The sequence below is a fragment of the Sander lucioperca genome, chromosome 21 (genome assembly GCF_008315115.2).
Source record: "Sander lucioperca isolate FBNREF2018 chromosome 21, SLUC_FBN_1.2, whole genome shotgun sequence".
In the NCBI taxonomy this organism is placed as follows: Eukaryota; Metazoa; Chordata; class Actinopteri; order Perciformes; family Percidae; genus Sander; species Sander lucioperca.
In genome coordinates, this window is record NC_050193.1 from 17716148 (window position 1) to 17732658 (window position 16511).

At 42.1% G+C, this 16511-nt stretch overlaps 1 protein-coding gene across 30 annotated transcripts in view; it reads right to left on the minus strand.

Annotated features, from left to right (window-relative positions):
- nfixb (nuclear factor I/Xb) overlaps window positions 1–16511 on the minus strand; it is a 171751-nt gene that overhangs the window by 83991 nt on the left and 71249 nt on the right. Inside the window, exon 3 of one of the 30 annotated variants that reach the window (XM_035996971.1) lies at window positions 98–217. The exons of the other annotated variants lie outside the window; for them this stretch is intronic. Coding sequence (XP_035852864.1) covers window positions 198–217 — 20 coding nt within the window. The 3' untranslated portion in view covers window positions 98–197. Of the gene's footprint in view, window positions 1–97; window positions 218–16511 lie in introns of those variants that run through there. 30 annotated transcript variants of the gene reach the window in all.

Sequence of the window (16511 nt, forward strand, 5' to 3'; positions counted from 1 at the left end):
GTGTCTGTCTCTGTACAGTAATCTTGCAAAGTGGCGGGGAAATTGTAAGAAGGGACGGCTAAGAAAAAAGGCTGAAAGTTGTTTTGTTTTTTTTATAATTTGAGAATGAGTAAATTGAAGACTATATAGGAGAGGAAATATGGTTCAGGTGAAGACGGATGTGAAATGAGTTTTGGAAACACTTGTTCAAACACAAATCAGTTCCGTGGTATCTTACCTTTAGTTGAGGCAGCAGCAGGGCAGCAGCAGAAACATGGGAGGAAGAAAGAAAAATACTTTAATTAGCATGATGGTTTTAGGAAACACTTCCGTCTGCTAGTCTAATCTGGGTCAGTTGTGGCTGGTCACATGGTTGATCAAAGCTCAAAGGTAAAACGCACCATTGCTGTAGCTTTGATACACACTTTCTTCCCTGTGTGGAACCTATAACGCAAAACACGACGATTTGGTTTCACATTCATACTGTAAATGAAAAAAAAAAAGGTTGAAACAAGTGCTGGATTAAATAAATATTTAAAAAATGCTATCGTTCAACATGATAACCTAAGTCAGATTGCAGGGACCCGGGTTCCAGTCAGACCAAGATTATTCGTTCTGGGAGATGGGTCAATCCTAAGCGGGAGGGATAAGCACATAAGAAGGGTCCAGACTAGGTTAATGATAGCCAGACAGATTCTTCTAAGAGGATGGAGGAATGAAGGGGTGCCGTCACTCCAGGAGTGGGCCTGTGAGATGACTAGGGTGGCGGCGTTTGATAAAGATGTCATACAAACAGTTTGCCAGATTGGATGTCTATACTAGAAAAATGGGCTCCTAGGAAGCGTTGTGCTGGGGAGAGACGTGTATGATGGGCTTATGGTGTTGTCATTTATACATCATGTTTATTTGGTTTATTGTCTATTTTGGTTACTATTTGTTAAATGGTCTGGAATATTGTAGTTACTGTGTCATCTTTTCTTGATTTTTCTCTGGGTGGGTGGTGATGATGACCGGGGGGGGGTTGTTCAAGTTGCAAGGTTTTGTGTGTTAAAAAATTGTTTATCACAAAAAAAGGCTATCATTCATACGCTGCAGCAGCAGACCTGCGAAGATGACTGCACATGACTGCATTAGCTCATGTGACATAAGGAAGTGTGACGAAGTACCATATGACAAGGGCTATGTTAGGGTAATGCTTCTAGGATACAGGCTAAAGGCCCTGACACACCAACCAGACGGGCCGACCGTCGGCAGAAAAGCCAGTCGGACTGATCAGTCGGGTCGAGGTCCAAAAAATGCCTCAGAACACACTGAGGCGACGCCGACTTGAGCGTACGCTCTGCGCGTGCGCGAAACGTAATACGTCTCCATAGCAGCAGGCGGCGCTGCTCTGTATCGTTTCCATTAACAGTCTGATTATTTACCAGAAAATGAAAACCGGCAGCTGATTGGACGAACGCGTCACGTGGTTCTTTTTTCTCGGAAATTCACAGCCAGACTGTCATGGCGGCTTGTTCAGAATACGATCTCATATTGTACTAAAATAGTTCACCGAAATGTGTTTCTGAAAACATTTTAAGCGAGAAATAGGCCAAGCAGTTGCTGAATCTGTCTTCATTTCAGATTGACAAAGGTCAGTTTAAAAGATTTTCATCAGATTTTGAGCGGCTCATCTGCTCCCCATTTCCGGGTGAGTCCCGACTGCCCTGTCCCCGACTGAACATGTCAGGTCGGCCCAAATGAAGGCCGACGGCTCCTCGGACGGCTGTCGGCACGGGACACACAGAACAGACTCGAGTCACGGACCTCGCCAGACGGCCCGACGCCCGATTATCGGGCTGGTGTGTCTTCTCTCTAAAGGTGATGGGAAGCAGATTCACTGCCGACTATTAAATTAAATCATCAACTATACTAAAATTGATCAATTGGTTTGAGTTATTTCAACAACAAAAAATAGTTACAATTCTCTGATTCCAGCTTCTTAAATGTGAATATCTTCTGGTTTCTTTTCCCCTGTGACAGTAAACTGAATATATTTGAGTTGTTGACAAGGCAAGACATTTGACGACGTCATCTTGGGGCTTTGAGAAACACCCCATTGTCATTTGTCACCATTTTCTGACATGTTATGGGCCGAACAACTTATCCATTAATCGAGAAAATAATCAACAATGAAAATAAGCGTTAGTTGTGGCCCTAAATGCTAATTAGCAAATGTAAGCATGCTTACACGTACAATTAACTACAATGGTGAACATGGTAACCAGTATTTCTACTAAACAATAGCATTTCATTGTGAGCATGTTAGCGTGCCGACATTAGCATGTAGCTCAAAGCCCTGCCTCGCAGAGCTGCTTGCATGGCTGTAGACTCTTACAGTAGTTTTTCTTTCTAGAGGGAAACACGCTGGCAGGTTATTGATTAAGGCTGAGTGTGTCGACATTATCTGCGTTTGTAATAAGACTGGAAACAGCACGTGTCCTTTGATATCCATCTCGTGTTAGCGAGGGAAAGGCTCAACAAGGGAAAAGATTAAGGAGGGGAAAAGAAGAGTTGAACAATCCCAGTTTTCCACAGGTACAAAAGAATGCCTGACAGCAGTCACAGCCCAGTAGCACGCTCCTTCATGATGTCAATGACTCCTCCCCCCCCCCTTCCCTCTCTCTGTATATTCCTCCTTGTGGTGGCATGGCCCCTGTCAGGTGACACGGGAGCTGATGAGGCCTGACAGAAGGTCAGCGACCCCACTTCCTACTCTAATTGGCCCTGGGCGATAAAGCGGCCCCCTGGGACTGGGGGAGATGTGGACTTGGTGGGGCGGGGAGGAGCAAGGAGTTGTGGAGTGGGGTGAGTAACGGCAGTCCAGCGAGGCCTCTTCTAACTCAAGCGTTTGGTAATGCGCTAATTAATTTTAAGAGTTCGACATCCCCCGCGCCTTTCTGGCCCTCACTAGAAACAGATGTTAAGCTGAGAGGGAGGGGAGAGGAGTGGTGGTGGTGGTGGTGGTGGTGGTGGTGGGTGATACGGCGAACGCTGCTGAGCCAAACCCAGATACAGATCTCCAGAAGAGGAGAGGAAAAGAGAGCAGAGGGTGACGGAATAACGAGAGAAAAAGAATGTTCCGAAAAGGATCTGAGTCACTTCGCCGCACCCCCTCCCCTGACAGGTGAAGCGGATGACAGTGCAATTTCACACCTCGCTGAGCGAACGGCAGATATTTCTGTTAGCGAGGAGAACAAAACATCCTCCTGAGAAGCCACACACACACACACACACACACACACACACACACACACACACACACACACACACACAGCAATACAATGTATTCTGTTAACACTTGTGAGTTACACTCTGAGAAAAAAAACACAATGGCCTATTGATGAGATATGCGTGTGTGTGTATACACAGACACGTCTGTCTTTGAAGAAGAGGAGGGGGTGGGGGGTCTTTTCAAGAGGCATTTGTAACTTAATGAAGATACAGTGATGATGGTGTTGGGGAGGTGGCGGGGGGGTGGGGGGAATACACACACAACATTCAAATGTGAAGCTGTCAGCAGTAAGCACAGGCTAACGGGAGCGAGAGGTTTTTTTTCTGCCTAAAATGTCAGGGGGATCTGGAAATGATCTGTGGCCCTGACATGGAAACAGGAGGGGGCGGAGTGTGTGTGTGTGGGTGTTTAAGGGGGTGTGGGGAGGTCCAGGGAGGCCCAGTTGTTGTAACCTCTGACCTTTCGGCACGCTCCAGGGCCTCCCAGAAGCCACTTCAAATGCACCCTGCATGGGAGCCCCCCGTGCCACAGAGAGAGAGAGAGAGAGAGAGAGATAGAGAGAGAGAGAGAGAGAGAGAGAGAGAGAGAGAGAGAGAGAGAGAGAGAGAGAGAGAGAGAGGTGTGTGTGGGGAGGGCGAGTCTCAGCTGTCATCGCAGTCACAGAGACGCATGTACACTAGAACCTACTCACTAAACACTTTCTGCTTCCGTTTCTGTGATTCTGTTAACCTCGAGTCCAGAACCTCACGTTACCTTTAGACACACACATACACACGCGGGCACACGCTGGTGCTTTCATCCTTTCAACTCCCAGTTTTCACCTTTAATGTCTCCTTAAATAGCTTTACCAAATATCTGTCTTTTTTTTTTACGTTTTTTCTTTCTAATATGTAAAGGTGAAAGCTTCCAATGTTCAATTGTAAATAATGAAAGCTTATGATATAAAAGAAAACCTCAGGCTGAAAAATGGTTATCAAAAACTGCAAATTGGTTTTGTTTGAAGTGTGCACAAAGCTATGTGAATCTACTTGCAGTAATATTGATAGTATGTACAGTAAAATGATGAATGTGAAATGAATCATTTCCCCCCCCCCAAAAAATAAAATTAAAAATAAAAAATAACCAAAAAGACATTAAGTAAGAAAAGAAATAATTGAAAATAAATAAATAGGAAGAAAAGAAAAAAGCTTTGTGGGGCATTGAACAGTGCCCACAGGGACTCTTGTTAAATGTACATTTCTTTTCTCCACAGTTCAGCATGACACATTTGGTATCTTTGGGAAATTTGGGACCTCAAAAAGAGATTTAAAGTTCTGTGATTTTGGAGACAAAGTTTGGCTGCATGGCGTGAGTTTGTATGACTAACCCAGTGGCAGGTCAGAGGGGTTTAAAGGTCCCATGGCATGAAAATTTCACTTTATGGAGGTTATTAACATTAATATGAGTTCCCCCAGCCTGCCTATGGTCCCCCTGTGGCTAGAAATGGTGATAGGTGTAAACCGAGCCCTGGGTATCCTGCTCTGCCTTTGAGAAAATGAAAGCTCAGATGGGCCAATCTGGAATCTCCTCCTTATGACGTCATAATGAGCAAGGTTACCTCCCCTTTCTCTGCTTTGCCCGCCCAGAGAATTTGGCCCACCCATGAGAGAGAGACATCATGGCTTTCAAACGAGCAAAGGGGCAATTGGTCAAGGTCACACCCCCACCCTCCACCTTGCCCCCCCCCCTCTCTCCTCCTCAATAGCTACAGACACAGAAATGGCACATCCTGAGGAAAGCTCATTGTGGGACTGGCTCTAGTGGCTGTAATTCTGCACCAAGGATGAATTTCGGGAAAGAGACTTCAGATACAGTATTAGAGGACCACTAAGGCCAATATAAAAGAGACTTCAGATACAGTATTAGAGGACCACTAAGGTCTATATAAAAGAGACTTCAGATACAGTATTAGGGGACCACTAAGGCCTATATAAAAGAGACTTCAGATACAGTATTAGAGGACCACTAAGGTCTATATAAAAGAGACTTCAGATACAGTATTAGGGGACCACTAAGGCCTATATAAAAGAGACTTCAGATACAGTATTAGGGGACCACTAAGGCCTTTATAAAAGCATCCAAAAAGCAGCATGTCGTGGGACCTTTAAGATGTTACTCTCACCTGAAGCACTATCCCTCACCCCCTTTAGTTAGGGGTGTAAATCACACATTTGATCACAATATGATATTATGTCGATTCTTTGGACAATGATACAATTACTGATATCACAGGTCTGCCACGTTACGATTTTGATTGGATTCAATTCAATGGCCTGCGACCGATAAGACACGATACATAAACCCATTTAACACAATTACATTTATACATATTTACAAAAAGCAACACATTTGATTTGACAATTTCATTACTAAACTCTTCCAGACATTTAAATTGTAAACAAAGTACTCTTTTTAGTAACAAGAATAAATATAAAATGGGAATTTCAAAATCAAGGTGCATCTTAAAGATGACGATATGTATGGGTATGGATATTTTCACTTTGTATCGATAACGTCGGATCGTTGAGGATCCAAGCGATATATCGATCTAGACCAATGTATGGTTGCACCCCTAGACCCGTAGCCCTAATCAGTGTTTTCTTTTTTGTCTCTCTTTCTCTCCCTCTACCTCCAAAATGTTTTCACTCCGTGCTCTTGGATCCTCACTGATTTCCACACTTATGCACACTGCATACTGTACAAAAACCTCAGCCCCGCTCCACTCTAGGGCTGAACGATTAATTGCATTTTCGATAATATCGCGATATGTTAAAACGCGATTTCCTAATCGCAAAGGCTGCGATTTGATCACATGACTCACGAGCGCAATCAGTCTGCACTCCGTAGAGAAAGCATCAACTAGCATGCTAACGCTACACTGTACCTTGAGCTGATTTCTGTCATTCAAACAACTCTGAGTTGTAGTTTAAAACTTTTACAGCCATTTTAATAAAATGAAGGGTTTTATTCGGGCTTGAGTCTATACATGCAGTTAATGGATACAGGCACACAGAACTCAAGGCTCGGTTGGCAACGATTAGCTCTGATTAGCGGTTAGCTCCGGTTAGCAGTTAGCTCCGTTATAAAGATATGAGTGGAGGAGCTGCCACTGAGAGGGGTAACAACCAGACTCTGATAAATGACGTTCGGGGAGCTTTCACAGCAGCGTGGCCGCGGTGTTTCAACAGTTTTATTAGTACAGTTAATCCTATGGCAAGAACACCAGCAACTAGCTAATGCAACGATAGCCTCTCTGAACAAGTGCACACGGCAGCACGCAACTAAACGAGGGGGAGGGGCTGGAGGCAGCTCCTCTCTGCACTGTAAAAAATTACGTGTGTGTGTACTATATTTTTACTTATTTAACTGTCTAGTGTGTTATTGTGTGTTCATACTATACATTATTATATTATTCTTTGTTGAATAATACAGAAGACAAAGAGCTTAAAAAAATAATCGAATCGAAATCGCAATATTTGGGGAAAAAAATCGCAATTAGATTATTTTCAAAAATCGTTCAGCCCTACTCCACTCTCCTCTTCACTGCCCTGCAGAGCATTAGACGTCAAACAACAACGTCCCATCTCACCGTCTTTCTTACTGCGTTGGCTTTAGCGTGTGTGGTCTGATTAGTCAGGCCCCTGGGCTTCATCTCTGACCCAGGGAGTCTGCGCTACGGTGGGTGAGTGAGCAGGGGGAGGCAGTTTGATGAGGGTGAATTGCCAGCGTCATCCGTGAGCTGTCCACCTCCAGGGAGAAAGCAGACGCAGAGCGCCCTTAAAATGCCAACCCTGTCCTGACCTGGTTGATTTCCCCCCCAATTCTTCTCATAGCCCCACGGCTATTTGTGACTTTTTTTAAAAACCACCTGACAGGAATCTATCATCAATCTTCTTCACACCCACCCACACCAAGTGTTGCGTGCACTAGGGCTGCTCAATTATGGAAATAAAATCATTATCTCAGTTATTTTGGTCAATGATTATTTAACGTGTTTGCTCATTGACTTTTGGAAATATGTTTCATTTATTGAACTTAGAAAAACAGTGAAACAGTTAAACAAATCAACAGTGAAAACACCTTGAACTGTGAAATGTCCCTTAATACTTCGCCTGTTGAACTTTGATTTCCCCTTCAGAACACAAGACAGAATAAGAGTTTACTTGCGTAACGTGCAAAATCATTGTTCTTCTCGAATACATTGTTTTTGTGATCGACAGGAGCCGAAATGGCGATCAAAATTCAATTAATTGCACAGCCCTCGCGTGCACAATATTGATCCACTACACGAGGGAATTCCCTTCCAGCTTTAGCCTCCTACAACAGTAGCACACACTTCCAAGAGACTGGGGGCGGATTGCTCATTTACTTTGGCTGTGTCAGAGCAGGCAGCAGCCACCTTGGCCAGACCCGCTCTTCCTGGGTCTCTCCTGGCCCACAGAGCAACAACAACAACTAAGTAACAGCTACAGAGAGACAGAGACAGAGACAGAGAGAGCGAGAGAGAAACCCGGAGGAGAAAAGGGAAATATTGTACTTTTCCCTCCACTACATTTATTTGACAGCTTTAGTTACTAAAAAACCTTTATCCATTATATCGTCACTGTCGGGGGAAAACTTTGTATGTCCAAATGTTGCCATGTTGCTTTTCAGGAAATAAAAAAAATGCTGATTTGAAAAGATTTTATTGAGCTATTTACCTTCGTTAAAACCAGATGAAATTGCTTTGTCACTGTTTAAATATTTGTGAAACCCACAGACAGACGTAAAGAGTGACCAATCGCGTTGATTTATGAAAGAATTAAAATGACGAGATATGGATAAACAAGGTTTCTGCCCAACAGCGACAATAGATATTGTATATAAAATATGAGATTATATGTGATAGCTGCTCCACTTCCACCAGCTACAACATTAAAATGCTGCACACAAGTTAATGCAGCACGTGTACTAATCCAATAATATGGTATACAACACTGACAGGGTTACTGCATAATGGGTGCTTTACGTGCTTTTAAATGCAATTTAATGTAATGTAGTTTATTTACATTGTGGCAGCGCTAAAAAGTTATCAAGTCCATAACATTCACTTATAAGCTGCAGTTACGTTAAGTCCAAAAAACACAAATGTGTGTGGCATAACTCCCAAAACTTCCTTCAGTATTAACAATCTAATGATGTCATATGTAATAATATCAGTCACAAGCAGGGCTGGGTACCAAACTTTGATACTTTTTAGGCACCGACCAAATAGCTTCCTTAGTATCGAGTATCGAAAAATATACCGGTATCGGTACCACTATAGGTATCAATAACGATACTCAGTTCTAGTCCCAGGGGACATTTTACTGCAGAATTAATACTTTTACTTTGAATACTTTAAGCATTTTTACTTAATATATAGTACATATAATAAGATAATGCTCCTGTACTTTAAAAAGGGTTTTGAATGCTGGTTGTCATATCCCATTTTTTACTTAAGTAATGGTTTTGAAAATTTCTTTAGCCACTGAAGGATAACGATGAAGAGAAGGAGAGACCGGAGAAGAGAAAGAGAGGCTCTGCCAACCACCCACTAGCCTGTGTCCCTGTTTCTGTTAATTTGAAAAGCACCAGTTCTCCAGCCAAAGAGTAAAAACACATGATGCAGATCATTACTTTAGGCTGCCTGATACAAGAGCTGAGCTACAAAAGGAAAAGAGGTGAAAGGGGTGAGAGTTGATCTTGATAATATATGGTTGTAATGATGTTATTGCACTGAGGGACTGAGACAGGTCCAGCTGAGGAGGAAGCACAGTTAACAGGCTGAGAGTTTCTAAGCAGACACACACAAGAGGCAATAGTGTGGTCAGAGGGGGCGGGAGAAAAAAAAAATTATCACTTAGTCCTTCATTTCCTGTGAAGGCATGCAAAAGAAATCAGCAATGCCCTGCACATTTCCACAAACAACTGCTGGCCATATTGGTGATCACAACTGGCATCATTCCCCAACTGGGTTTATTTGGGCTCGACACTCAACAGATTGAGCTGTGTGAGTCTCTGTGTGCTGTGCTCACCATCGCACATGTTCTAACTGTCATACCAGTCATCTGTTCAGAGCTCCCTGCGTACACTGGGCACACACACACACACACACACACACACACATACGTACAAAATGCTGGAAGCTTGGCTACTTTGTGCAGCAAAATGCCGGAAAGGCCTCGTCTTTCAATCATTCAAATCTTGGCCCCTCTGGCTCTGTTTTGGTTAACGTCTTGCTGCTTTTGAGAGCCTGAATGCATAACACATGCTAAACGCGTGCACTCGTGAAAATGCAAGGCAATCTTAACAGAGGCGCAGCATGTTGTTATGCATGCATGCATTAAGCTCATAGGGCCTGGAACGCTTACGTAGGCTCGGTGAGATTTAGAGGAAACAGGCCTTCAGCTAGGACCTCCAGATTATCAGTTTCTCTAGAAATACAGGCCCTGGAGAACATCCCAGCGACCTACAATGACAGACACCATGAACTCTGGAGTCAATGAGCCTAACAAATGTTAACAATGTAGCCCCTCTCGTCCTCGCCCCTTTTCAGCCCCCAACCGCCGGGACCATTGTAGCAATTAGTATAATGAATGTGGTTTTGCTGGTAGGTAATCACATACTGTATGGCGCAGCCCCCTCTCCCCACATACAGGCTCTCGGCTATGAATGCTTTGGTTTCATTACAGTCCTCCCCTCCCAAAATCCACTCACTCCCACTTGCTTTCCCTCTCTCTTTCTTCTTCTCACAAGCTCGCCTCCTAACTCCTACACCCTTCCTTTCCGCTCTGTTCAAATCTAAACAAAAGACACATCTGGTCTGTCTCTTACCCCCCTTTTTTCCCCTCTCGCTTTCTTTCTCTTTAACTCCCTCCTTGTTTCTTCTCCGAGTCTTTTTCAACTGTTTCTATCAGCCTAAGAGCAACACTTTGTTGGTGGGAAGAGCCGGGTGAAGGAGCTTAGTTAGAGGGTCAACCACTCGACTTAAGACTGTCGCTGGAGTCCGACTCACTGTGAAAGACGACCACTGTATCCCACTACCTGCCGACTGCCTTTGTAGAGTTCTCAAAACTGTTTATGTATCCAGCATTTCTACACTACATCAATTTTGTCTGCTGTAACCCCACAGCCTGTCAGATGAGGTACACCTTCATCAACACACTACTTGTCCTGTTCCAGATGTGTTCATTTGAATGGATTTTACTCCATTTTATTTTATAAAGTGGATAAAATAAAAGTAAAAAAATTATATTTTTATTTTGATGCAGTTACTGTCATTGTTTAGGCCAGTGTGGTCAAGTTTGCGCTCGTATTACTTCCTTGGAGTGGCAGGAGCTTGACGTTTTAAAAATTGGTCAATTACTTTTGGCTAACTATTTCAACTGTTTCTGTTATTTTTAGCTAACTATTTCAACTTTTTATCCATTACTTTTAGCTAACTATTTCAACTGTTAGTGTTACTTTTAGCTAACTATTTCAACTGTTTCTGTTATTTTTAGCTAACTATTTTATCCATTACTTTTAGCTAACTATTTCAACTGTTTGTCCGTTATTTTTAGCTAAATATTTCTAATGCTTATCTGTTACTTTTGGCTAACTATTTCAACTGTTTATCCCATTCTTTTAGCTAACTATTTCAACTGTTTATCCCATTCTTTTAGCTAACTATTTCAACTGTTTATCCATAATAGCACGTCAGCCATCTGGCAATATTTTGGATACAGGAGAGGCGATGTGGCAAAAGCACAGGTACTGTTTAAGTCAACAATGTTATGGCATACTTTTCTCACATCGTGCAGCCCTAGTTTTGACACACATGCAACACATAATGTTCAGTTGTTACTGCTGACTCACGATGTGGATACATTTTCTTAATCAACTCATAATTTCTTAGTTGAGCTTCTCTAAAATCATATGAAGTAGCTCCTGGCATCTGCTGAAGTACCCCCTTGGAGAATCACTAAACTACAGGATTTTCTAAGCCCCTTGTCGGTTAAGCAAACTAACAGCAAGCATGTGAAAAGTGGAACTTCAACACTGGCTACATCTGTTTGAACTATGTCACAAGCAGAAATGGGAACACATTGCTTGCAAGTATTGATTATCTTCTCAAAAGAAAAACCTCCTTCATCCGCTGTGCCTAGTCAGTGCCCTCTGGGAGTCTCTGGTCTCCACCTAGCCCACTGACACTGTCACACACCAATGGAACTGCAAGTGTGCAGAGCAAGTTTTAAAAAAAGGCTTTGACATCTGTATGTGGGTGATTGTAGTTTGCCCACAGATGTGCATAAATCGCCTTGTTTGTAGAAATCTCCATTTGTGTGTGTGCGCTACCTTCAACCCATCATCCCCATAATCACAGATCGAATATCAGACTCACTTCAGGGTGATCAGACGGTCTATTTGTCCTTCACAACAGGGTCATAAGGGTCACCATGACTCACAAACTTCCTCATTTTTGCCATATGATATGTCAAACTATAGTGGACATCACATCTGGACCCAAGGTGCTATTGTCAAACTGAAATCTTCCTCTCATAGCTTTTTTTGCTTGCCGCTTCACCCCTTTTCTTAACTTTATATCTCTCTCTTTTTTCTCACTCTCTTCCCAGCCCCATTTCTCTCGATTTCTCCCTCCCTCGGTTTTATATGGAAAAACATTCCTGGTGTTCTACTCGGCTCCAGTGAAACCTGGTGCTTATTTTCAGTACCCTAAATTGATAGCAAATGTGAGGACAGATCCCTCCTCTCGTTCACTCTTCCTTCCCTCCATTCCTCCGCCGCACCCCACCCCACCTCCTCCCTTTTTGGCATTAACAGTGAGGATACGTGGAACATTTTCGTGACCATATTAAACCCTAAGGTTTTATGTTTTTGAAAGTGTTCCCCTTTATATTCAACTGTTTTTGTTAAATTTCGGGGGAGAGAAAGTCTACAGCCTGTGAGTCTCCTTGAGCGCAGGACTGAGTCATAGACTTTTTGTTTTTCAATAAGCCCCCCACTGCACCGTGGAAACCAAACCTGGCTAGCCTCAGCTGTCTTTACCCATAATTCAACAATCCCTGTGTGTTTGTTTTGCCTTTTTGCCTCTCTCTCTCTTCCTTTCGCTCTCTTACTTTTACTCTGTAAGTGAAACCCTAACTGCACCCTTCATTTTGATGCAGCCAACTGAGTTCTGCTGGACCAAAATGCCCTCTATTGTTATGGATGTGTGCCGGGGAAGAGAAACTGAGCCTCGTGGATCGTCCCTCTGTGGGTGAAGCTTATTGTGGTTTTGATTAGAAAATGGGGGAAGAAAACCCAGTCAGCTCCTTGTGAAGTCTAGTTTTGTTTCAAAATGCAAACCTTTGGACTTTGTGGGCGAAGGTGTAGCCTGCAACTTTTCACAAAACCAACTTGAAAATTGTTTATATTTTTCTAATTTTCTTTTTTTGCCATGTATGCAGACAATGCACAAATCAAGCAACTAGCCACAAGGAAGACAGTTACACCCAATTTAGCCGAGACAATGAGTCTAGAGCTGTAACAATTCAAAATGTTGCTGTACAATTGTCTCAGAAATAATTGCAATTAACAATATAATTGTCTCTTTCACTCAAATTTTAAAAGATGTTTTCATTGTTTATTTATTACATTTTTAAACAAATTAAAGTTTTGAATGAATCCCAGGATGCATCTTTCCGTTATGTGGCCCAGATAATGTAATAACACAAATACCCAGCTTATGAAGTAAACAACTTCTCTTTATTATCATAAAAATGGTTTCTAACTGTATCCCCCCCTTGTCATTTTTGTTGCTATGAATGTGTATAGGGTCAAGTGCAAACAACTAACAATTGAAATAAAAATATATAGCCCGACCATTAATCACTTATATAATTACAATTTGGCATATCTAACAATTTTGTAAAAAAAATTGACAATTAGACAATTATGTAATAATGGTTACAGGCTTAAATGAGTCATCCGTTTATCAGCTGCATCTTGTCCTCAGCCAGCACATCACAGTGGAGGAAGGACTTACTGCACTCTGTGTAAGCTAGCTGGCGAGATAGCCACAGCTAGCCTGAGCTAAAGTTGACATGTTGTTAATTCAGTTTTGTGGTCCACATAACTAAATAAGATAGTAGCTAAATATGGAGGAAAAGAACAGCTAAACTAGTTCTGCTAAAAAGGTATCAAGCAGAGCTTAGCAGGTTATAATAACTGCCGTCTTAGCCTCTGATTCAAGTGAAATTCACGGGAGTTGGTGTGGTTAAGTTAGCCAGCAGTAGCATCTTTTTTGGCAGCACAAACAAGTCGTCAAAACAACTTTGATATGCCGTCCCCTTCTAAGTCGATATGGCGAACGTGCTAGCAATTCATTCATCCAGCAGTTACGGAGCAACATTGGCAACAAAGTGGTGAATTTAAATCCAACGTAAGCGGTTCTTTAACTGCTAAATGCTCCACTGTGTTCATCAGCTAGTCGCTAAATTTGTCTGTCCGCAGTTTGGTGCTGAGCAGTTAGGTACGGTGGGTTTTTAGAACTTTTTTTGCTGCAACAACTGCCTGCCTGCCTGCCTGCGGTTGAAAAAGGCAGTATAGGAGCAGTAAGAGCGGACCAAAACTCTAGTTGTGGGCTGTAAAACCAAAACCATGAGCTGAAAGATGCTAACAATCTGTATAGAGCTGAAGGAAACTAGAGTCAGGTAATAATTCTCTTCATCACTACAAAAGGACACTTTTTACTGTACATACCCCTCATGTAATCTATTGTCATTATAAAAAACATTTAGCATACGTTCTACACCCTAGTAGCCAAAATCCACTTCATGCAGCTTTTGGTTGCTCCTGGGCCGAGCTAGAGGAAGGTGCTAGGCTAGCGGGTGGTTGTTGAGCTCTGCATGGATGGAGAGCCAGGCCTGCCTGTTTGTATTGGCCAACTTTCAGCATTCCACATGTCTTTGTGATTTTCAGCTCCCTGACCTCATGAGACCCTCCACACTACTGTAAGTTATACTCACACCAGGAGCACAGATGGATCAGGAAGGAACGCTGAAATCCTATTGGTGCTTTCTAAAAGGCACATGTAATGAAAAATACAGGCCACGCTGCTGCAGCTGTCACCGCAAATCAACTTTAACTCTGAAATATGAGTCAATGATTCCTGCAAATTTTCTAAAATTGTGATCATTAGCATCTCTCATTTCCTATACCCCTTAGCATTCCACCCCGCTTTCTTTTTTTTTTTTTTTTTAGAGGGGTAGGGGTGGGGGACAGGGGATGTTTAGGGGGTGATAGCAGGTCAACAGTAGATGCTTCATAGAAGTGGTATACAGCATTTGAAAGCTGGGAACTTGAGGCTTAATTTGACATGCAGCGGAGCTATGTGTGTCAAGTTTTTGTAATAATGTCATAAATCAGAAACAAATATTAATTAATTGATTCATTTATTAATGAATCAATTAACTAAAATAAATTCTGAAAGTGTAAAAAGACTAAGAACATTATGGTATGAGTGTATAATGGCCATATAATGCCGTGGCCGTATGATTCTCGTGCTCACTTATTAGGGGCGGGAAAAATAATCGATTCTTAGATGCATCGCGATTCTCTCTAGAACGATTTGATTATCGATTCTGATAAGTTAATAATCGATTTAAAAAAAAAAAAAAAAGTGTTGATTTTTATTTAAAAGTTACTGTCTCCAGACAAGTACAAATCAGAAAACAGAGTGACTGAAAGAGGATGGGATAATGGACAACAACTTAGAGTTTAGGGAAGAGTGCAGGAAAAAAAAAAACACACAAAAATGGCCAAAAGGAAAAATAAAATTTTGTATATATATATATATATATATATACACACACATGATCTAATAAGACATACATAAAATAGTTAGGCAAAACACATATAGGCTGTTCATCTACTTTATCATATGACATCTGACCACCTCATGTTTCATGTTCTAAGAAGCCAATTCTCCACCTTTAAACATGACTGAGCCTCTGACATGGAAGATCACTGAGAGCGAAGGGGACTTTCACAAGCACGTTTAAGGCTTCAGCATGGAACGACTACCCAACAAAAACCTCAGTAGACAAAACATTTCATTAAAACTTGTGTGTGACAAATACTGTATATGTCAAAATCTAAGCTTTCTCTAGTAAGTGATTAGCAAACTCTGATTTATATGTATATTTTTAAAAATCACGCATGGAAATGTGCATAAAAAAAATTGTTGCATCGAGATGCATCGATAATCAGTTCAGAATCAAATCGTTGGCCTCTTAATCGGAATCGAATGGTGAGGTGCCAATCGATTCCCACCCCTATCACTTATGTCTCGTAAGTTGTTGCAGCAGTTTTTGGGTTGATACTATTTGTTACACAGATTTGTGCACAGTAACAATTTAATAATAATTATTGACCACTCAAGAATTTATGAAGATGGTCAGAAATCCCTCCAAAATACCACGCTAAGACACCAAAGACCTTGAGGAACACCATAAAAAAAAAAACTGGATGCTTGGATTTGGTAACAAAAACCTTTGACATTTGGAGATTGTATATTGACACAATAGTGTCAGTGTCACCTTGCCCTACCGCTCCACTCATCACCTTGGTTGACCTAGCAGGCTGTTTAGCAACTTGATGGCGATCAGCAAAGTGTGCACGGTGCATCAAACTGTGTGCGCGCAATAAGCAGAGTTTTTACGTGAGCAGTAAGAAAACAAAGATAAAGAGAGAATGTGGCAAGTTAAGAAATTAAGAGATGGTGCATGCACAAGATTAGGAGGAGGCGCCGAGGTGATTAGGGTGAGAGGAGGGAGGCAGGAGGGTGTTCGTAGCCAAATTAAGGATCAAGTAGTGCCTTGGGGCTGATCTAAACAGGATTTACCTGTTGCTGTCCCCAGGTGACTCGCTTCACTCATTTACCCAACACTGCCGCAGGGCCCAAACTCCCAAAGACCTCGTTAATTAAAGTGCAGACATGCAAAACATTCAGGCGTGTGTGTGTGTGTGTGTGTGTGTGTGTGTGTGTGTGTGTGTGTGTGTGTGTGTGTGTGTGTGTGTGTGTGTGTGTGCTTGCACAGGACTCTCTCCACTTGGGTTCTTTTATTGAATTATTTGAAACGCTCACCTTTAATCAGTGTCTCATGAACTCCCACAAACACAAAGTTCATTTGTTAAACATTCTCGTATACGTTAG